General features: G+C 43.2%; 1 protein-coding gene and 1 pseudogene across 1 annotated transcript in view; one reads left to right on the top strand and one right to left on the bottom strand.

The window, feature by feature from the left end:
- VWA3B (von Willebrand factor A domain containing 3B) overlaps window positions 1-24,144 on the bottom strand; it is a 198,031-nt gene that overhangs the window by 155,555 nt on the left and 18,332 nt on the right. The window contains 4 exon segments of the mRNA XM_055121327.1: window positions 12,235-12,350; window positions 15,785-15,951; window positions 20,884-21,043; window positions 23,524-23,774. Of these exon segments, the coding sequence (XP_054977302.1) occupies window positions 12,235-12,350; window positions 15,785-15,951; window positions 20,884-21,043; window positions 23,524-23,774 (694 nt within the window).
- Window positions 1,371-1,447, top strand: LOC129400324 (U2 spliceosomal RNA; annotated as a pseudogene).

The raw sequence follows: 24,144 nt of genomic DNA, 5'->3' as shown, positions 1-24,144 counted from the left end.
TTGGAACACCCATAACACTTCCTCTAGCCATGAATGCAGAACATTATCCCCTCTACCAGGGGCCTCCCTTCCCTCCACTATACTCACTGACCCTAACCTTCACTCAATGCACTTCCAACTTTGCCCAGGCACTTCATCATAAATCGGCCCTCAGTGCAGTGGCATATTTTGGCCACCACCGTGACTAGTTCTTGGTCCTTTTAAGGCAGCACCCTCTCTCAGGTCACGCCATCAGACATATGAGCAGTGCACACCATTCCCTGCTGCCTGACCTTCCAAACTCCAATTCCAAAGAATGCAGAGAAGCCTCAACCAGTGATGGTGAGTTACTGTGGGGCCTTGAATCCAGTCTAATTTAATCCTTCATAAACACACTGCTCTATTTTTAGTAGGCAGCTGCACAAGACTCACTGCTCAACGGTGAACTAGGCCATCTGGCTGTTGAACACAGTGCTCTGTGGCTCTCCTGTGGCACCACGTGCCATCTGGGGTTACTGTTCTATTTGCATGGCTGGACTGTGCCTTCTGTTTGCAAACATCTCCAGGACAGGGGCATGTCTTTACTTTCTTGGTATCCTTCATAGCACTCAGCTCATGTGTCAGTTCAGTATTTTCCACAGGATGTCCCATCCTACTCTGTTCTTATTTTTCCCTATAAATAATTACCAGGCCAGAGAGATATGGCACAGGGGGTAGGTGGCTTGCCTTGAATGCAGCCAAGCCAGGTTCAATCCCTGGTACCACATACGGTTCCCCCAGTACCCTCAGGGTCACTCCTGAACTCAGAGCCAGAAATAACCTTTTGAACTTCTGGGTGTGGCCCTAACACCAAAAATTTTAAAAGAAAGGATGATCTATCATCTAATGCATTCTCTCCTCAAGGAACTGTTATACCTCATAACTGACAGCTGTCAATGTTGCCAGCAATTGTTCAAAGGGTCTGTTATAGACTCACTCATTGGAGCATGGGACTGGGTAATCTGATACTACCAGGGATGTAGCCCAAAGTAGTGACCTTTCTGAAGACCCTAGAACACTATCTTCCCACAGGCAGCAGGGAGTGATCACACAGACTCTCGGTGTGGTGCTGCTCACAGGACACTTCCATGACATTCTGGGCGAGGGAAATCCAGAAATCACACCACCCTGGATATTTGCTTCCCGGGATACACCCACAGACCTGATACCCATGCACATATATCTTTCCCCAACACCTCTGAAAACAGGGACAGATTGTGGTAACTTGCCATCAGCCCTGGTAATAGACTCCAGTTCAGCCTTAAGTCAGAAGGAGGCAACATAGCTCCCACAGGCAACATTTTCAGGGAAAAAAAAGCAACATATTCTTCACTTTTATAAAGCCATATACCATCGCTTCTCGGCCTTTTGGCTAAGATCAAGTGTAGTATAAAGCCATATACTTTGAGTTCCACAGAAGAAAACTTCCCATGACACTGAAGCTAGAGACATCTATAAGGATGTAACACCACTGGTCAAGCAAGTGGAAGCAAATATAAACAAATGGGACTACATTAAATTAAGAAGCGTCTGTACCTCAAAGGAAATGGTGACCATAATATAAAGAGAGCCCACAGAATCAGAGAAATTATTTGCCCACCACTCATCCAATAAAGGGTTAAGTTAATATTAATGAGAGAGAGAGAGAGAGAGAGAGAGAGAGAGAGAGAGTGTACTGGTAGAACTTTAAAAGAATAAACATCCAACTCATCAAAAACAGGGATAAGAAATGAACAGAAACTTCCTCAAATAAGATATAAAAATGGCAAAAAAGCATACAAAAATGCTCTATATCACTAAGCATCAGGAAGATGCAACCAAAACAGTAATAAGACAGTAATGAGATATGAGCTCACACCACAGGGACTGTCTCTCATCACAAAGGACAGCAAAAAGGAGTGTTAGCATGGATGCAGGAAGGGGGACCCTCATTTACTACTGGTGGGAATGTCAGTGGTCTAGTTTTTTTGGAAAACAATGTGGAAACTTCTCAAAAGCTAAGACTTAAGCTTTCATATGATGCAGCAACTCTACTCCTTGTATGTAAACCCCAAAGGCCAAAAACACACAATGTAGAAAAGACATCCACATTCCTAAGTTCATCGTAGCACTATTCACAATAGCCAAAATCTGGAAACAACCAAAGTTCCCATAGTACAAATGACTGAATAAAGAAGCTATGGTATATCTACTCCATGGAATACTGCTAGGTCATAAGAAAAAACTGAAGTCATGATATTTTCGCTAATACTTGGATGGATCTGGAGAATATCTTGCTGGGTGAAGTTAGTCAGAAGGAGAAAACCAGACACAGAATAATCTTTCATATGGGGGATATAAAGAAACATTATAGGGGAATAACAAATGCCCAAAGGCAATATAAACAAAGAGTGGGAGAACTGGTTTTCAGGGGGAAGCTTGCCACTGGGGAAGAGGAGTAGGTCAGGGAAAGAACTATGACAATAGTGCAATGAAGTGGCCACTCTAGAGGAGGATGGGATGTGGGAAGGTGGGAGGAAAACTGGGAACATTGATGGAGGGAAGTAGACACCAGTGAGTGACTGATGTCAGAACACTGCATTTCTAAAATTCAATCATGAATAATTTTGTAACTTGGTGATTTGATGAAAAAAATTAAATTAAAAAATAGGTTTTAAAGCAACCCAAGTGACTCTTATCTAATAAAAGTTTGTGGTATTTTAACCTATAAGTGAGATAGCCACAGGAAAAAATTAACTTTTTCCAAATATTCTTAGAGAAAAAATTTTGAATGATTTCTGGGAACAAAATTCCTGATGTTCCTACCTCTACCTTAAGAAAACCAGCCTCCAAGAGATCTTTTTCCCTTTCAACGTGCTGAGGAGTCCTAACACAACATCTAGATACCAACTTGCGGCTGTGGGTGCTAACTTTCTGCTGTTTCTAAGGGTGTTCTTAATTTTAGAAACATTTATAGTAACTGTTTCCTGGTGATAGAGAAAAGAAAAAGAGAGGGAACATTAAATTTAAACTTACTATGTCCTCTTCATGTATCAACCACAGTATAAGTTTTTATTACCTCATTTACTCTCGGACAATCCGTGAATAAAGATTGTCACTCATTTTTAAAGATCTGCAAGCTATGGTTGAGAGTGGGTAGGAACTCTCCAAGGCCACATATCTATCAAGTGGTGAAGTGAGGATTCGCCCTTGGCTCACTCTCCAAAGCCCAGCATTCTCTTCCCACACTGAAATCTTACCCTGGATAGCCTCATAGATGATCGCAATGTGAGATCTATGGAAGCAAACCCTCATCTGTTACCTATAGGTTGATTTTATTTTCCTTCGAGGGCTTATTTGGCCTACCCCACCCCATCCCCTACTTCCAGAAAAATTTCAGAAAAAAATATCATTGGAAATCTACCTTCTTCAAGTTGTACACAGAATGTGTCCCCTAATTGCACCCAGGCTGAATACTGCCCTTCTGGATCATCCCAGAAGTACCAGGGTGGAAGAGTTTTGCCTCTTTGAGAATCAAGGGGCTCCAAAACTCCTGTCTTCTCGGGACAGAAGCCACCCAGTGTGTAATGGTGCTATGTAGATAATGATGGCTGGAGATCCATATTCCCACAGCCAGGGCCTTATGTGATATTCTGGTGAGTAGCAAACCAGGTCTGCTGGTTTAGTTGTAATCTGCCTGCAATGAGCTCAGCCACCACCACAGGACAAACACAGGATAGCCATGAGGTTATACACTCTGAAAGCTCACGCAGCTAATTTAGTCTCCATATCTAACTGGGACCTCCTTGAAAACAAAGAGATGTTTATCCCCCTTTGTTACCATCTCCCAGGCACATCCTTTAGGCCTGGTAGACATTAAAAATGTTATTTCAGAAAATAAGATTTTTGAGAAGAGGAGCCTCTTTTCACATCATTGTGTCCCCAACACTCAGCACAGGGTTCAACCGTGAAATAATAAATGTAGAATGAATTTCTCATTCCCAAATCTGAGCACACTGACTTAAATGTCATCAGAAATATACACCAGATTATTTTTTCTAGTACTTCAATTTAATTTTTGAAAAACAATTGTATTTTTTTGGAGGGGTGATACCCACCAGTGCCCAGGGCTTACTCTGGTTCTGCACTCAAGGATCTCTCCTGGTGGGGCTCAAGGGCCAGATGGGGAGACAGGAATCAAAGCTGAAACAATCCCATGCAATGCAAGTACTCTATTCGCTGTACTAGCTCTATGGCCTTAATTTTTTAAATAGTTTTGAGGAACTGAGTCCCATGCTTTTTATGGTCATTCAATAAATGACTTCAACATAATTCTAAGAGATTGATTATGGGAGTGACTGGAGATCTTAGCCACCCTGGTCTTCCAGGGCCAAGAGAGGAAAGGGCCATAGCCAGGAGCTGAAAACAAGGAACCCAGGAGACAGACCCATGAAGGTTCTCCCATTGCAGAAAGCAATGGTTCCCTGCCAATAAAGAGGTGAAGGTGTGACGTAGGGGAAGAAAGGGGAGAGATGAGGTGTGGGTGGGTGGTTCTGAAGTTCTAAACTGAGACCTGGGGCAGTGGGGTGATGAAATGAGCAACTTCTCAATCAAGAAGCAGAAGCGTAATTACCATAATAAGAGTTTGGAGTTCCCTGAATAGGAAGCTTTTATTCCTTCTAAATCTCCTTCTCATTCTTAGCAAGCCTCTTAAGCACACAGAAGGCATTTAATAAGTGCTTGGTAACTGGAGGATATACTCAAAGCAGCACTAAGAAATTCATTATAAGATGGAGCAGGACTTGGGAGATAATTAAAGTCTCTCAACTTCATAGACTGTGATGTGGCAACAATTTGGAGAGTGCAGCTGCTCTTGCTCCAGCCACGAAAATAAACCAAATCCTAGGGGGAAGGAAGATGACCTCTGCGAGCACCCCCTCTGCCATCAGGTAGAAACACGCACCAATCAGGACTTCTAAATCAAAGAGGAGAATAGAATCAAAGCAGCTGTGCCAGTTTGACTGATGGGGTCAACTTCTATTTCCAGTTGGTGAAAAGGAGACTTGGTTGTTTTTCCTCTCTAAGCTTAGTAGCCAGGCCATATTTTAAAATAAATAAAATTTAGTGTCATAGTACTTTATTTTAGTTTATGCATTCTTCTCCACCATCACAAAAAAGGTTGCCATTTCTAAAGGTGGAATCAACCAAATTTTTAGAGCTGCACCATTTGGAGACTTTTTAAAAATGATGGATTAGAACTGCTTTTTCTAATTCTAACATTCTGTTGGAATGCTTTACTTTCCAGAATCAACATCTATAATAAACTACCTCCAAACCCTTGGAATAGCAAAAGAAAAGTACCAATAATCGAATGACAAGTTGTACTAAACATTTCTATGTGTATTGCATGGAAATCCTCCATACAGTCATGTTGGTGGATGTTATTATTCCCATTGTCACAACTGAGAGAATACAGCTGAGAAAGGCTAGGGAGTTTGCCTAAGGTCACCCTCATAGTCGGTGGTTGGTTTGAATCCAGGTTTGATTCCAAAGTTGATTCACATTTAGGCAAACCTGTATTTAGGAGTCAAGAATGGATCACACAGAACAAAAGGTCAAGATCACTTGCACTGTTGCTCAACATTTACTTTCCCTTCCATTTCAGTATAAGTGAGCAAACCTCCTTCTCCCATGACTGAGGAGATGCTCATGGTATTTGCTTCACCCAAAGGAAAGTTACTGGGTGTGAGATGAGCCTTAAGCATGGCTGTATGCTCTGGCTCCTACGCCTATGGCATTTGCTGTAATAAAAATACTCCCTAGATAATAGTTGTATCAAAGCAGAATGAGTCCATCTGAGATTAACCAAATTTCACTTGACCTGTGGACCTGTGATTAAGAAATAATCACTAAAATGTTGCTGCATTTGGTGAAAACTTCAAAGCGACAGGTCCAAGAGTCTCAAAAACCCAAAGATAAATGCCATTAGGATTCAAGAGGAGTCTTCACTGTATCACTGTATCATTATCATCCTGTTGTTCATCAATTTACTCAAGCGGGCGCCAGTAAAGTCTCCATTCGATCCAGCCCTGAGATTTTAGCAGCCTCTCCTTATTTGTTTTTCCCAACAATTGGAGGATATTTTCAGGGTCAGGGGAATGAGACCTGTTATTGTTACTGTATTTGGCATATCAAATATGCCACGGGGAGCTTGTCAGGCGCTTCTGTGTGGACGAGATACTCTTAGTTGCTTGTTGCCAGGCTCTCTGAGATATATATATATATATATATATATACTTTTTTTCTTTATGATGATGTGTCTTGTTTCTGCCACGTGGTCCAGGAATATGTTCACTCATGTGTGAGGCTCAGCCTGAGCTTGTGGAAAGCATGTGGAAAGAGGAGTCTTAGTGATGTTTTATTCTTGAAAAGAAGTGTTATTGAGTCTTCAGAAAACAAATGAAGTAACAGAGAGGAGATGGCAAGGATGCCTGTCAATGTTTTTGTCAACCACAGAATTAAAGCAGAACTGAACAGTGAAGTGCTGTATAAAACAGGAGGATGTGTGTACATGAACACAAACACATGCATACATATGCAAACATACATACATGTGGACATATAGCTGTGTCCATATATGCACATGCATATATATGTACACACATACATATATATATTACTATCAACCCAAAAAGTCAGCTCCATAAACTAGGAAGGTAGAGCTCAGATCGATTACCTTAACACAGCTAAGTGACAAATCCTAACCTAGTTCTTACTCCAAAGCCTCAGCTCTTGATTTGACTACAGTTGAATTCTTTGAACATAAGACAGTACCTCATTCCTCTTGGCCTCATCATATATTCTCCATAATCGATCTGAGCTCTACCTTCCTAGTTTATGGAGCTGAATTTTTGGGTTGATAGTAATATATATATGTATGTAATATAACATAATAGCAACACCTCATTATTCCCATTTTCTAGAGGACAAGGAGGCAGAAAGTGACTTGCCAAAGTCTGCCAGAACAGGGAAGAGGAGGGCCAGGAACACGCTCAGAAGGGTCCACATCTATTTAGGAGGACCGAGAGGTTGAACCCCATGGTGGAGAGGAGCGTGTGCACAGTGCTCCACAGACCAGTGAGCATCGAGGCAGGGCTAGAAATCAGCTAGTGCAGGTGGCAAAAGGTCAGAGGGCCAGTGGCCCAGTGAGCCGTCTGAATGGGTGTAAGGCTAGGTGGAACAATAAAGCCCGCTATAAGCATGCTTTTTATGCATTTCTCTTAATTTTACTTTTTAAAGTTTTCGTGCCTTTTCTTTTTATGTCTCCCCTCCCTGCTTCCCTTCTTTCATTGTTATTGTTGTTACAATGACCAGGGGTCACACACACTTGGCTGTGAAGCGGGCCAACAGGAATCACAAATGGCAGGAGACTACACTTGGCTGGTGAGAAGGTGCAGGAGTTAAACTCTGAGCTACATAATTGTTTGGTTTTATTGCTTTGCCTTTTTTTTTTAAGTGCCCAGGGTCCAACCCAGGATCTCACACATGCAAGGCCAGCACTACACTGCTGAACTACACACCTAGCAACCTACCCTAGAATATAAATAGATAAGTATTTTTAATGTCTCCTCCCCCCAGAACAATAATTGTCAAAAATGACAGGCAGTATATTAAACTATCATTATTTTAAGTTTTAATATTTTATTTATTGCCAAAGACAATTTATTATAATCTTTCCTGATTTAAAGAAAAGCAAATTCATCCATTAAAAGGCATTTTCAGTGGCTCAGTGGTAAGACACTGAATTTGTGGCCATGGGTTTGATCTCTAGTGCTGTACACAAGAAGGTATCTTTGAAACCTACTCCTCCTATCTCATATTAGTTGAGAGTTATGTTATAACAAATGAGAGGGTAAATTTGAAAATATGATGACTAAAAACTTTGGTGAGAGCTATTAATATACTCCCAAAATATTTATACTTAAATATGCAATTTCAATAGCATATTAATATAATACACATACAGGTTTCAATTTTCATATTTTCCAACCACTTAATAAGCAAGGCACAGATTCTGCATTAGAAATAGTAAATGGAAGCACATAGAGATCCGCTTTCCCTTTTACCTCATGCTCCAATATGACCGACAGCACTACTGGCATGGTGACATTTTGACCATCCTGGATTTTCTTGCATTAAAGTTGGACTTTTAAAATATTACATTATAATAGTATGTATATATTAGAATAAACACATGAAAAAGATACTCAATGTCACTGATCAATAAGTCGATGCCAAATCAAAACATGATATATATTTTATTCATACAGATCCTTTTTATTCACCCCAGAGAAGAAAGGAAAATCTGGCATGTGCTACAAAATCAATGGCTCTTAGGACATTATGCTAAGTGAAACCAACCAGTCATAAAAGACAAATACAGTAGAATTCTACTTACAGGAGGTACGGAGGTAGTGAGATTCAGAAATAGGAAATAGAATGGGGTGCCAGAGTGGGGACAGAATGGAGATTTTCCCTTAATTGGGATAGAGTTCTGGTTTTGCAAGGTGGAAGGAGTTCTAGAGATTTGTTATACAAGGATGTGAATGTACCTGCCATTGCATTTGTTATATATTTTTACTACAGCTTCTAAAACTCTTATTTGTTTTGATTAGGGGGTGGGGGTGTGTAGGATAACATAGCTTCAGGTCCAGTTTAGGTTTATTGGGTTACTCCCGTTACAGTGCTCCCATTCTGTGTTTATTTGTAACTTTTTTCTTAGTGTTCTGTTGACTTGCAAATATTGTTTTTCTCTTCTCCTTGAGTCCTTTGCATAGTTTATTCAGAGCAATGTCCTTTTTGTATGGACACAGGAAGACTTAGCAAATGCTATGCTTTTATAACCTGGGAGTCATTTGACTCTACATGATATTTTCCTCCTGGGCATCTGTTCTCTCAACCTAAGCCTCAGCTGCCCTTACTTCCTAGCACCCCAAAAGCAGGGTCCCGACAAGGGACGAGACGGACCCAGGTGAGTTGTGTGCTACCCTGGCATCGAGATAGGCCTGGCCAAAGTGCCTAATGCTTAACTATAAGTTAAGAGCTTGATCATGGACAAATGCTGTCGTGATCCAAACAGTGATAACTAGATTCAGACCCTGCTAAGGTGAGGAATGATTAATCTGGCCTGAGTGCTGTGGTCTGAGTCTGTGGCAAGATGTTGCCAGGAGAGCTGGCTTGCAAGCCTCAATGTGTCTCTTGCTATGTCCATACAAAAATAACTAGCATTAAGATGTTAATAAGTGTTTGGACTAAGGAAAGGAAAAAAACCTTAAGAGTCAGGAAGGGCTTTGGAATGCCCTGCCCTCAGAAAGGGTTTTCTTATGTTGATTTTGCTACCTGGCTAGGTGTAGCCTAGAGGGCAAGGTAGGAGAGACAAGTAGGAAGAGAGAGAGAAGCCAGAGAGGCTGGAGTTGATGCACAGAGAGGACGGAGCTGGGAGTGTGGGAGATGAGAAAGATGGAAGATTGAATAAACGGTAACTAATCAGCAACCAGCTTGGTCCTCGTTATTCCTTCGCCTGTCCTTGGGCAACGGCCGTCCTGATCCAGTCTCTGCGGTTCCAGAGCACCGAATGTGGGTGGTGAGACAGAGCTGCCCAGAGAACCCGGGAGTGCACGCGCCCCTCAGCGTGCCTTAGTTTTTTACAGGGGTGGTGGTGGTGGTGGTGGTGTGTGTGTGTGTGTGTGTGTGTGTGTGTGTGTGTGTGTGTGTGTGTGTGTGTGCGCGCGCTGATTTCATGCATGGGGTAAAACAACTATGTTAGACAATTTTAACCTTTGTAAGACAATAATCCAAAATTAAAAGAAAAAATCAACGCCGCAGGAAATTTCTTTGTGTTGCCAGGTGCATTCTCTGATCCATGGTTTTCCAAGTTCCTCACCTATAATTTCTCTTTCTTCACAATGGGAAGCAAAAGCTCTAGAGGCATCCTGCCTTTCCAAACTAGAGAGGGGCCTGAGGAAACTGATACTGAGAAGTATTTGAAATAAAAGCTAGAGAGTAGAAAGGAGCAACTGATGGAGAGGATATGGGAGGATTGCCTCAAAGACGCAGGTAGGGCTGGAAATGTGTTTCCCAAACCACATTTGGGATTTCTGAGCAGGATTTCTGAGCAGTTTCTGAGTAGGAGGGGTGGGCGTGGGACGTTGACGTGTCTGGGATACTGAGATGGTAAGAGGAGACAAGATGACATTTTCAGGTCTAGAGAACTCTCCCCAAATTCTGAACGTATGATCTCCAAAGTGGCATCAGATTGGCAGGGTGTGCTATGAGCATTTCAGTCTAAGAAAAAATGTTTTTTTTAATCTATAATTTAATTTGTATGAGTCACAGAATTGAGAAGATGGTAGTTGCTGAAAATGTAGGCAATTGCAGTCAAATATGTTTCTCTTTATAACTGCGTTGCCAAGGAATACATCTGCCAGGATTGAACCCCACTTACAGTAACTGGCACTTCAGGGAAGATGGTGACATCTTGCATTCTGTGCAGGATTGAATCCCTGCCCACTAGGCTTAGTGTTGTAAATTACTTTCAGCGAGCATGGCCTATGAGTGGAATTATTTTCTTAGATTCACATCAATCTTTGCCTATCGGTTGACATTTTCCTGAGATTCCCTGGAGACATTCAGCTGCCATGGGTTCTACACACTGCTCTACTTTTGGTCACTGAGAATCTGAATCCACAAGGTGAGTCAGGAAAAGGTTTTCTTTTTTTCTTAATCTTTACTGAGGTACTGTAATTTACAATATTGTCAATTGTGGCTCATTGAAAATATATCAATGAACAATACATCACCAGGGTACCCTTTTCCCTCCACCAAAGTCCAAAAGGCCTCTTCCTCTCAGCAATTCTCCATCCCCCACATACTCAGTTCTGTTGCCTCTGGCCCTTTGTTGCTCCCTTGCCATGTATCTTTAAGTCCCACATATGAGAGAAATGATTCTGTATTTATTCCATTCCTTCTGATTCACTTCACTCAGCATGATACTTCTAGTTCCATCAATGTCCCAGCAAACTGCATTATTTTGTCTTTTCTTACACTGCATAGTATTCTCTTCTGTATATTTGCACAACATCTTGATTCATTCACCATGAGTGGGTTTGGGTTGTTTCCATAACTTGGCTATTGTACTAAGTGCTACGATGAACATGGGTGTGCAAATGTCCTTTGTAATTAATGGTTTTGTGTTTGGGGGGATAGATTCTAAGAAGTAGTATTACTAGTTCATAAAGGAGCTCTTTCCTACATTTGAAGAGTTTGCTGAGACAAGTCTTTCTTACTTTGCCTTCTACTATTGTCTCCAGCCTGACCTCCTAGACTGGTGACACAACCGCCTCCTGCCCATCCCATTATCTCTCTCCTGGGAGCCTTTGCAGCATCGTCACATAAACAGAGGAAACGTTCAGACAGAGATCAAGTACATCGCATCATCTCCCCTATCCCCCAAGAGATATCCCTGCCTCATACTAAAGCCAGAATCTCTCTCTTTCCATGACCGGAAATGAGCAGGAGAATTCTTGCTAGAATTCTAACAACTCCCAAGTGCCCCACACACCACACCCATCTCACCATCAAACAGGAGTTTCCTGGCCTCTTCGCTCAGTCTTTGGCACTTTGCAATTTTAGCAGCCTCCCTCCCCTCCCCATCCCCAAAGATTTCCATCTCTTGGCTTTCAGAGTAATCTTCCAGATCGATTTGCCCAAATTCCAGCTCTGTTTCTCATTCTCATTCTGTGGTCTCCTTCTCTGTACCTATTCAACTGCCTTCACATCCCTGCCATCACTTCCCTGTATAGGGAAGTTTTCAGCTCTGACAGGCTCCACTGTGGCCATGGCTAGCACAGGAAGCAGCTCAATCCCCACACGCTGTGGGGTGGGGTGGCTTAGCCCCAGAAGGAGAGCAGCAATCCTTGCCAAGAACTAGGCTCAGTTCATGCATGCCTGGGGCCACATCTCCAGAAGGTTCCTCAGTAAGTAAACATATCATTTAGGTCACTTTCCTGGGGATGAAAATGGTTGCTAGGCTGACATATTCACCATTTACATCTTTGTATCACAAAAATAATGCAAAATATATGATAGTCCACCTAGCGCTGTTCCTCCTAAAGTTCTCCTTAATGATCTGAGATTATTACAATATAATCCACACCCTTGCTTTTCCCTCCTGAGTACCTGGAGGGAGCTTTCCTTTCAGTTTCCTCTCATTCCAAGTCCTTACATGGTCACCATCCTTTATGAAGAAATCAGGAAATTCCACACACTGCGTTCTCTCTGCAAATGCATGGAATCTGAAACAGGAAGAGACAGGCCATATTTAGGCTAGTGAGTGGTATCTATTCACACACCCAAGAATATAGATTTGCTCTTCTGTAATGCTTGAATGGCATTCAGCCAGACTCACTGCTTTTCTCTGAGTCTTGTCATTGATTCCCCAAACAAAAAGGTAGGGAGGGAGAAGAGCAGAGAACCGAGAATGCATTATAACTCTTTTTGTTTTCCCCCAGTGGGAAGTGAGCACCATGGGAGGATCAAGAGGTGCCAGGGATCAAACCAAGGATGGCCTCATGCAAAGCACATGCCTTAAGCCCTATACTATCTCCCCAGCACTGGGCATGCATTGCAACTTGAACTACTGAGAGTCTTCTCTTCATTATGAGGATGAGACTGGAGACATAGTACAGCAGGCAGGACACTTGCTTTGCAAGTGGCCAACCCAGACTCAGTCCCTGACACACGTAAATTTCTCCAAGCCCTGCCAGGAGTGATCCCTGTATACAGAGCCATGAGTAAGTCCTGAGCAGAGACAAGAGTGGTCTAACATCATCTCCCAAGTATAGGCTAATTATCTCAGCCAAAATGCTATGTATTGACCCTGGGTTAATGACACACTGGCCTCTACATTTCATTCTTTTATTCCCAGGGAACCCTGTGTATTATGGAATGCTACCTGTACTCGTCAGTACAGCCTGCCAAGCTATGAATCTAATGTGGGCAACAGTGTCCACAACTCTGTGGCTCAGCAGTGAAAGTGGGTGACCACTGGAGACCTCAGGCTCACCTGTTGACTACTGGCGGACTTACTTTAACCCTACTGCAGCAAACACAAACACCTCTGCCAAGGTCTCATGAAATGACTTTTCTTGTGGGTAAGAGTCAAGGATATAACTCCTCAAAGTGGGGCCCCAGAAGCAGTGGCAACAAACTGGCAAAATACACACTTTAGTGAACCCCAAGGGATTCATAGGCATTAGAAATTTGGGGGTGCTGGTGTCAAGCGAGTAGCGGGAGAGGGGAGATGAAGGGTTAAGCGCACCCTGAAAGCAATCATCTAAAATGCAAAGTCAGCAAAAGCAAGACTTTTCTTTCAGATCTACCGCAGAGATTCCTGAGAAATGCTCCTCCAGCTCTTCTGTCTCTGCTTGTGGCTGCTCGACACAGAAAGAATCCTAAAGCCCCAGCTGGGACAGACAGATGGACAACAGATGTTGGAGAGGTCTGGGGCCCTAGCCTGGGCCACAGAATCACAGATCCTATGATTTCCTCCTTTTTCTTTTTTTTTTTCCAGCAAACACTTCAGGGGAGTATTTTCTGTTGCAGTTTCTAACCCCACGGCTGCCACCAACAGCGAGGTCCCGAGGGAGACAAGACTTCACATTGCTGCCAGCGGAGAGTTCCAGAGCTGAAGCTGTGCCTCGTCTCTCATCAATATTGATGATCTCGTCAAAAGTGGTAGTTCTCGGTGCTTCCTGTTCTGATTCTTTCTGCCTCTTGGTGGTTCCCTGAGGTTTTGAAAAGGACAGAAGGTGGCACCTCTCTCTGGGCCTGTCTATCCTCTGTCCTTGGGCACCCTTCCAATCACCAGTTGTCTTGGCAAGGACATTAACTCTTGTTCTGGGTGACAGGTCAAAGAGTCTGATCTGATGGGCTTGGGCAGAGGTGCTTGTGCCTTCCCCCCAGAGACTCAGAGGCCCCTAGGACTGTACTCAGCAATGCTTCGTGCTCAGGGGTCATGTAATCCTGAGACTGAAACTCAGCTACCCACTCCTGCACCCCCCCATTTGCATTTTAATTAAACTAGAAAGTTCTTAAGCACAGTGAGGTGCTAACTGTATTTCTCCAAGATTCCTCTATTATGTGAAATAAGACTACAATGTAAATGCAGGTCTTTGAATTATTAACAAGCTCTCAGGCAAACATTATAAGCAACTAAATTTAAGAGCAAATGCTCCAGAGTAGGCCCTGAACCTACTTCCAACAGAGGCTTAGGAATGGAGTTGCTTGGTCTATTTCCACAGGGGAGCAGGAACTGAAAAAGCAGGGAGAGAGTGCAATAGAAATCTGATTTTAAATAAGGAATCTACTTCTACTCAAATATGACAGGAGATAATTGTCATTGAAAAGATGGTTTGTTACTGGCAGTTCCTGTATAGATTAAAGTGTATCCCCAGCCCCAAATTCATATGTAAAGGTTTAACCCCCCCAAATGGACTGCATTGGGGTTTAGTGTTTGTAAGGAATAATTAGGTCAAAAGAGGTCATGAGGATGAGGCTGTTGCTTCAGGATTAGTGTCCTTAGAAACAGAGAGGCCAGAGAGCTTGCAAGCTCACTTCTCTCCTCTGCCCTTCCCTCCACTCCCTTTCTCTTCTCTCCCCTCCTCACCTCATCTCTCTTCCACTTCAAACCTATCTCTCCCCCACTCCCTTCTTCCCCTCCCTCCCCCTGCTCTCTTTTCCCACCATGTAAAGAAGACAGACATCTAGAAGCCATAAAGGGATTCCCCCAAAGAGCTTAAATGAATGGGATAGTTATTGTACTTAAAATATTCAAACACTATTTTATTAGATCTTTACTCAAAGGATCTAAAGTCCTTGAAAGAATTTCACTCTAATTAAATATATCCAAATTCAAAAAAAATTAAAAAGAGAGAGAGTCCCCCAATAGTGGAATCAGTGGGTGCCTTGACCTTGGGCTTCTAGCCTCCAGAACAGTCAGAAGTAAATTTTTGTTGTCTAAGCGACCCAGTGTGTGGCATTCTGCTGTGGCAGAGGTAGAGGCATGCCACAACACAGAACCACATGGGGAAGTGGCTAGGAGGCCAGGAGGTCACAGTACTAAGAGGAAATAGGGACAAGACTCTTCACTGCTGCTCCTGCAGGAAGCATAAAGGCTTGGGAGTGCTACTGAGTGATTTCAGTAGATGCTGAGGGGCTGGTACCTGGCCTGGGTGATTAGAGCAGGAGAAAACTGGGTCTGAGTGTGAGAATCACACTGAGTGAGGTGCTAAGGACTGAAGCCAGAGCACAGTGCAAAGACAGCAAACTTGCTCACAGCCAGGCCTGCTTTGGGCCCCAGCACCACACAGGGTTCCCTGAGGTCCCCTAGGACTGACCCCTGATTGCAGAGCCAGGAGTAAGCCCTAAGTGCTGCCCCTGGCCCTGCCATGGAGAGTGGGCCCTGGCTCAGCTGCTCTGTATGTGGAAGGATTTGGCGGGGCTCTGGAATCAATAAACATAGGAGAAACCCTACCTTTAGGGTCAACAAGTGCCAAGTCATGAAAGTATCAGAATTCCAGAGGAGGAGGAGGACTGGCAAAGGTCTGAGAAGCAAAGGTGCATTAAGGCTGTGGCCTACTAGAAGGATGGCGATCAGAGTCTAAGACACACACAGATCTTGTGGAAGCAGAGAGCCACTGGCTGTCACTCAAGCACACAGGCTGCCTACCTGCTTTGAGTCCTGGCACTCAGCTCCTTTAAGAACGCAATGGTGTCTTCCCCCCGGGCATTGAAGGACACAGTGTAGAGAGGGCCTGGAATCTCCAAAGTGCTCTGAAGAACATTCTTGGATTCCTCGGGAACATCCCCTACCACAAAGTAGTAAATGGCTTCAACCTGCAAAGGAGTGATACCAACAGTTTAACTCCCAGCAAGCCCTCGCTTTCCTCTCAGGGAAATACACTTTGGACAAACACACTTTGCTCTTTCTTGAAGAACCAAGCTGCAGCACTGCTTAATGTTTACTGCAGACACTGGGGCCAAGGTCTGAAAGTGAGATCACAAAGCCTTATTCCAAGGAGTGACTTCAGATACAGGTAGTGCACAGGAAGGCCATGGCAGGCAGGCAAGGAACAGCTGGGATAGTCCAAAGCCATCACACACTCAGCTGTGGCTCAATTCACCTCAAGAAAAGAAGGAAAAGTGGGCACAGCCCTAGTAGGCTGTTCCCAGGACAGTGCCAGATTCTGCAATGCAGATGCAGCCACCCACAGCCACAGAGAGAGGGCGGGGAGGGGGATTCACTCTCTGGTCTCATCTCACAGGCAACATGCCCCTGGGAAGTGAGGCTGCCTGACATTACAGGGCCACCCAGTACGCAGTCTCTCCCTGTGAGCCAGTGGGAGAATGGAGCAATGAATAGTTACCCTGTCAGCAGACATACACCACACACACACACACACACCACATGCACATACTACATACATACATACCATACACACTATACACATATACATGTATAATACTGCATATACCACATCCACATACATGACACACCATACTCACCACACATACATGTACACTCACGTACACACACAATACACACATAACACACACAACACAGACACACACCACACATAAATACACAAATATACCATACATTTGAGTACATGTACATACATCACACATGACACAAACACCCACAAATACACATACACATACCCCACAAACACATACTCCCTCACAAGGGAGGAGACAATCCCTGGATGCCCCATTTATTTTATTATTATTTTTTAATTTTTTATTGAGTCACCATGTGGAAAGTTACAAAGTTTTCAGGTTTAAGTCTCAGTTATACAATGCTCGAATACCCATCCCTTCACCAGTGCTCATATTCCACCACCAAGAATCCCAGTATAGCTCCACCCCGCCCCCCCACACCCTTAACCCCCCACGCCCCTAGCACCCCCACCCTTAGCCCCCCCCGCCTGTGTAACTAATAAATTTCACTTTACTTTCACTTTGATTGCATACAATATTTCAACAAAACTCACTATTATTGTTTGGAGAGTCTCTCCCCTAAAGTCAGACCTGCTGAAAAGGAAGCATTAGATAATTTGTTTTCCATTGCTGAAGATGAAGAGGTATGAGGTGACCACACTTAGCGGCCTCTCAGTTTTGGGTTTCTGTAATTTAGTATTTTAGTAACTAAGTCCAGAGAGATATCTGCCAGAAGTTGCATCGTTGCCAACTTGTACTTCTCAGTTACATTATATTCCACATATGAGTGCAATCTTTCTATGTCTGTCTCTTTCTTTCTGACTCATTTCACTCAACATGATACTTTCCATGTTGATCCATTTATATGCAAATTTCATGACTTCATGTTTTCTGACAGCTACATAGTATTCCATTGTGTAGATGTACCAGAGTTTCTTTAACCAGTCATCTGTTTTGGGGCACTCTGTTTTTTTCCAGATTCTGGCTATTGTAAACAGTGCTGCAATGAACATAGAAATACATATGCCATCTCTAATTCAGAGACAGGTGAAATGAGTCCCGGGGCCACGGAATAGTTCCCCTTCTAAGCTCAGCAACAACTCCTGTTCCGTCTTCAGAGTGCTCCTCTGCCTTCTTCCAACTCGGGCAAGTGACTAAATTTGCCTCTTCACCCGCAAAAAGGGGAGAAGGCAGTTTACCTCCTAAGTGAGCTTAAACCAGATGACTTACACTTACACATCAGTCTCAGAAAGCAAGCATCTAGGGAGAAGTGGAAGATGTATCATGTTAGCCTGCCACTCTAACACCCAGCCTAATTAGTTCCACCGGTAAGGAGACTGGTGAGGAAGACACAGCTCCTGACCACTTGAGCTGTTTCTTCAGGGATCAGTGTCTCTCTGCTCTATTCACAAACTCCTGTTATTGAACAGGAGTGGGGGCAGTTAGGAGGGGATTGAGGCTTTACTTCATCTTCAAACTTGGGGCATGAACCAAGACATCATGAAGGTTGAGACCTGCTGAGCCCAAGGGTGAGGCCAGACTAAGGGGTGACACCATGATATCCCAGCAATGATGATCCTCCAACAGGGGTTCACAAAGGATCCCCCTAACCTATACCCGACCCTGATATCTTTTAGGCCTTTGAACACAGGCACCCAGCTTTTATTATATTTCTTTTTAGTGTTTGTTTTTGTGGATCCACATGCAGCTATGCTCAGGGCTTACTCTTGGCTCTGTGCTCAGGGATCACTTCTGACAGTGCCCAGGGAACCATATGACAAGAATCAAAATGCCCGTGAGAATGTCACTCATTCCTTTCCATCAGGGAGAAACAAACTAGTAAACTGTTTTCTGCATATTATTTCTTGAGCAGTGAATGTTGCTTTTTCAGCCAATGCTTTTCTATTTCATTCCCCCAGAATTACATATTAGCAGTCTAAAATTCAGGCTTTTACTGGACTATGTGTGGGTATCATTGATCGAGTGCTCAGATTTAGCAAGGAGGTATGTTTGATCTCTCCAAGGACCTAAAATCAACATGACTAAGACAGAGAAAAACAAGGGGAGTATTTTCCAGTTTGTCAGATCAAAAGGGGGTGACATGCAAGATAAGAATGGAACAGCATATGTGAAATATTGAAAGAAAAGAACTTCCAACCAAGAATCTCTAACTAGCAAGACTGTCAGAGTGGAAGAAGGGATAAAAACATGCTCAAACAAACCATAGTTGAAATCATACTTGGAATCTAACCCAACCCTGGCAAGAATACTGAAAGGCCATATTTTTAAACGGAACCTTCAGGAAGAAGTCAAACTATCACTACTTGTGGACAATATAATATTATACTTAGAAAATCCTAAGGACTCTGCAAAAAAGCTCCTAGAAATAATAGGTTTATATAGTAAAGTAGCAGGCTACAAAATCAACACCCAAAAGTCCATGGCTTTCCTATATACAATTAATGAAATAGAAGAAGGAGATGTTTAAAAAAACAATTCCATTCACAATAGTGCCTCAGAAAATTAAGTACCTCGAAATCAACTTAACAAAAGAGATAAACAACCTATACAAAGCAAATTCACTGTATCACTGTCACTGTCATCCCGTTGCTCATCGATTTGCTTGAGCGGGCACCAGTAACGTCTCCATTGTGAGGATTATTGTTACTGTTTTTGGTATATCGAATATGCCATGGGGAGCTTGCGAGGCTCTGCCATGCGGGTGACATACTCTCAGTAGCTTGCCAGGCTCTCCAAGAGGGGCGGAGGAATGGAACCTGGGTCGGCCCCGTGCAAGGCAAACACCCTACCCACTGTGCTATCGCTCCAAAGAAAATTACAAAACACTATTTCAAGAAATAAGAGAAAACACTAGGAAATGGAGATGACATCTCCTGCTCATAAATAGGAAGGATTAACATTATCAAAATGGCAATACTCCCCAAAGCACTATACAGATTTAATGAGGTCCCTATAAGGATACCCAAGACATTCTTCAAAGAAATAGACAAAACACTCCTGAAATTCATATGGAACAATAAACTCCCATGACACAATCCATGGGAAAAAAGAAGATGGGTGGCATCACCTTCCCCAACTTTGAACTGTACTACAAAGCAGTAGTAATTTAAACAGCATGGCATTGGAATAGAAACAGACCCACAGATCAATGGAATAGAGTTGAACATTCTGTCACTGACTCTCAAATATATATATATATGATCACTTAATCTTTGATAGAGAAGCAAGAAATGTGGAGTGGAACAAGAAAACCTCTTCAACAAGTGGTGCTGGGAAAACTGGACACCTACCTGCAAAACTAAAAAAAAAAAAAAAAAAAAAAAAAGAACTCTAACCTCTGTCTAACACCAGGCACAAAAGTCAGATCAAAGTGGATTAAAGGGGCTGGAGTGATAGCACAGTGGGTAGGGCATTTGTGTGGCTGACCGGGTTCAATTCTAAGCATCCCATATGGTCCCCTGAGCCCCGCCAGGAGTAATTCCTGAGTGCAGAGCCAGGAGTAACCCCTTGTGCATCGCTGGGTGTGACCCAAAGAGGAAAAAAAAAGAGTGGATTAATATTAATATTAATATTAGACCTTAATATTAGACCTGAATCCATATAGTACTGTCACTGTCACTGTCACTGTCATCATGTTGCTTATCGATTTGCTCGAGCGGACGCCCGTAATGTCTCCCATTGTGAAACTTGTTGTTACTGTTTTTGGCATGTCGAATATGCCACAGTAGTTTGCCAGGCTCTGCCGTGTGGACGAGATACCTCGGTAGCTTGCCGGGCTCTCTGAGAGGGGTGGAGGAATCAAACTCAAGTCAGCTGCATGCAAGGCAAATGTCCTACCCACTGTGCTATCGCTCCAGCCCAAATCCATATGGTACATAGAAGAAAATGTAGACAGAACCCTCCATGATATTGAATCTAAACGCATCTTTAAGGATGAAACACCACTGACCAAGCAAGTAGAAACAAACATAAACAAATGGGACTACATCAAACTAAGAAACTTCTGCACCTCAAAAGAAAGTGACCAAAATACAGAGAGTGTTCAGGAGATAGGTGTTAGAGATCTGACTTTGGTGGGTCCATCTCTATGATTACCAGAGCTGCTATGCAGATGCCCTCAGGGGCCTGTTGCCTATGACTACCAATTTCTTCATGGTTTCTAAATCCAGAAGTAGAGAAAATTAAAGCTGATTGTGGGGTTCTTCAATGCTAATAAAGAAATCTCTATGGGAACTGGGACAGGTGCTTCTGGGAAGGGACTGAGTGCAGCTGAATGGCTCCAGAGGCCCTGGTCCGAAACAAACTCACGGTTCTGTCTTTGCCAGCTTCCAGCAGGGCGTCCAGGCAGCTAGTTGAGCTTACTGGCAGCTTGAAAGTTAATTCCTTAACCCAGTTGATGGCTGCAGCTATTGACTCTTGAGTCACACGAGTGGCATTTTCTTGAAATTTCACAGGCTTCTGAGAAACCCTGCAAAGAATCACAAGGGCAGCCATTTTGGCATCCAGAGCACAGCTACTAAGCGACCATCAAAGCCAACAGAAAGATCAGCACAGCCCCTGTCCCTAGAAAAGTAACAAGAAAATGGCATGATGTCTAAGACAGGTTTCCAAGGCAACTTTACCTCCCATAAGCTGTACTGACTCCAAAAAACAGGGACTGCAAGAGAATAAGAGATCTCACAACTGGAAACAGTGACAGGTGCTTAAAAATATCAAAAGCATTGTTATTATAAACAGGCATATTTGATTTAACTTTGACTGCCATGAAGAATAAATTTATAAAAATTCACTACATTAATACAGGCAGATCAGCAACAACTTTATTACTCTAAAATTTCATTTCGAACTCTTTATGACATCAGTTTCATTGTCCTGAGACCGTCACTGTCACTGTCATCCGGTTGCTCATCGATTTTCTCTAGCAGGCACCAGTAATGTCTCCATTTTGAGACTTGTTGTTACTGTTTTTGGCATATCCAATATGCCATGGGTAGTTTGCCAGGCTCTGCCATGCAGGCAAGATACTCTCGGTAGCTTGCCGGGCTCTCCGAGAGGGATAGAGGAATCGAACTCGGGTCAGCTACATGTAAGGCGAATGCCCTACCTCTGTGCTATAGACATTCTTATCAATTACATTTTAAAATAAAATAAATAGCATTGTTCTGAATTAAGCAATGGGGAAGCTTTTTGGTTTTTTTGTTTTGGGTTCTTTGTTTGTGATGGCTGCTCCAGAGACTAATCCCAGTTCTGTGCTTGGGGGTCAGTAGTATTGGGAGATTGTATCATACTGGGGATCAGAACCTGGGCCTGCTGAATGCAAAGCATGTGCTCAGTCTGTTGAGCCATGTCTCCTACCCTAAACATAAGTTTTTTTGGGGGGTGGGGGAGTGCGGGCAGTTGGGAGGGGATTGAGGCCATATGTGGTGGTGGTGTGCAGAGCTTACGCCTGGCTCTACACTCAGGACTCACCCCTGGTGGGGCTCTGGGGTCCATATGGAGTGCTGGAGATTGCACAGGAGTGCGCAAGGCAAGTGCCTTACCTCCAGTGTTATCTCTCCCACCCTTAAGAATAAGTTTTCAAATAAGGGAATTTTAAAATGATCCGTATTGAGATACCAGGCTTTACAATACAGTTGATCATACTTTTCACAGATGCTTCATTCCCACACGTACCCACCACTAGAGAGCCCATTTCCCTCCACCAGTGTCCCAAGGACCCCTTCTCACTCTGGTTACCCCCATGAGAGCTCAATTATCTGGACCAAAATATTCAGTTCTGATGACTTTGACCAACTGTTGTTGAATGGAGGGAATTTTTTATTAATAATCCTGGACCTGGATACATGCTAGAACCCCTAAACAAACATAGAATAGCCATTTGAATGCACTCATCTCTAAGTTTATAAATGAAAAATGACATCATAGTGTATGAATTTATAATTGTTACAACTGGATAAATCATGGACTAGATGAACCACCCTGATTTGTCCACCCTCTTTCACACACTTACCTCCTCTCTGGGAGGAGAATCCAGCTGAGACTCCATTGCCATAAGCATATTCTCCCAAGAAAGCTAATGCATCACACATATCCCTTCAATAATAAATCTAATGACAAAAGGAGATGTCTGGGGCAGAATGTGGTTAGGCAGCAGTTCCAAAGATACCATGTATTTAGCTGAGAACATTTTGTTTGGGTTTTAATTTGGGGGCCACACTGGTGGTGCTCAAGATTTTACTCCTGGCTGCGCTCAGAGATCATTTCTGGTGGGGCTCAGAGGCCAGGATCAAACCTGGGCCAGCAGCATGCAAAGCAAATCACCTCACCTCTGTACTAATTGCTCTGACCTCAAGCTGAAAATCATTTTAAAAATGAAAAAATCAGTAGGCATGTCCCCTTACCTCAGATGTTTCTGACCAGGGAGAAGCAGGCTCTATTCACATGAAAACGAACACTAAAATCCAAATTATCTTAATCTCAGAACCCAAAATAACTGATTATGAAAACTCTCAAATAGGAGAAATTCTATAAAGCCAGTTACAGGTTGTTCTGAAGAAAAGTGTCAACTTACACTTGAACTATAAACTCAGTCTGAAGAAAAGGAATTTGTGGCGAGTTTGCATTCATTATCCAAGCTAAAATCTAAACTGAGTTCAGGGATCCTAAGGTCTTCAGTAGACATTCAATATAATTCATGTTTTTATCTTTTAACCTTGCCAAAGATGGAAGAAAAGTTTTTGATAAATATTTCTAATTTGAAAACTAAGATGCTACATGCAGAGCAGGTGACTGTTCTCTGTGATATATTCATAGTGAACTTTCTACTGGAATTATATATTCTAGGAAGTAATGGGATAATACATTCTCTCTCCCGAAAAAGACGACTCCAGAAAAACGAAAATTATTTATAACATTTCCCTGATCTAGCCTCTTCCCCTGGGAACTCACCATATAAGATTGAACTTGTCGATGAGGGCCACCTGCTCTTGGAGGACCATTATCAGTGCGTCCTGGCACAGAGGAAGCTCCTGCTCCAGCATGCCACCCAGATCCAGCACGATGCTGATGCGCTGTTCCAAGATGACGCCAAAAACCTGCCTGCTTCTGCTGGTGAGCCAGGCCATCCGCTGCTTGTAGCTCTCCACAGCTTGTGTGAGTTCTTCCACAAACTGCGAGATCAGTTCTGAGTTTGCTGTCAACTTAATAAAAAGTAAGCATAAAAAATTAAAACAGGCCCAAAAAACCATGAGCCCCTGTCTGAGCACAAGGGGAAGCACAGAGCAGTTGGGGACAAGGTCACCGAGTCAGAACCTATGCCACCACGCACTATGCTGACTAACGGTTTCATGGTGCCTCTTCGAACTCCACACCATCCAGGCAGAAGCACTCCAACCTTTCAAGTGATTCTCCATGGGAGAAAATATGACGATAGGATCCATTCAAAGTGGAGCACAGGGGGCTAGAGTGATAGCACAGCGGGTAGGGCGTTTGTCTTGTACGCAGTCGACCCGGGTTCAATTGCCAGCATCCCATATGGTCCCTCGAGTATGGCCAGGAGTAATTCCTGAG

The sequence above is a fragment of the Sorex araneus genome, chromosome X (genome assembly GCF_027595985.1).
Source record: "Sorex araneus isolate mSorAra2 chromosome X, mSorAra2.pri, whole genome shotgun sequence".
Classification (NCBI taxonomy): Eukaryota; Metazoa; Chordata; class Mammalia; order Eulipotyphla; family Soricidae; genus Sorex; species Sorex araneus.
This window is presented reverse-complemented; position numbering and strand designations above follow the sequence as displayed.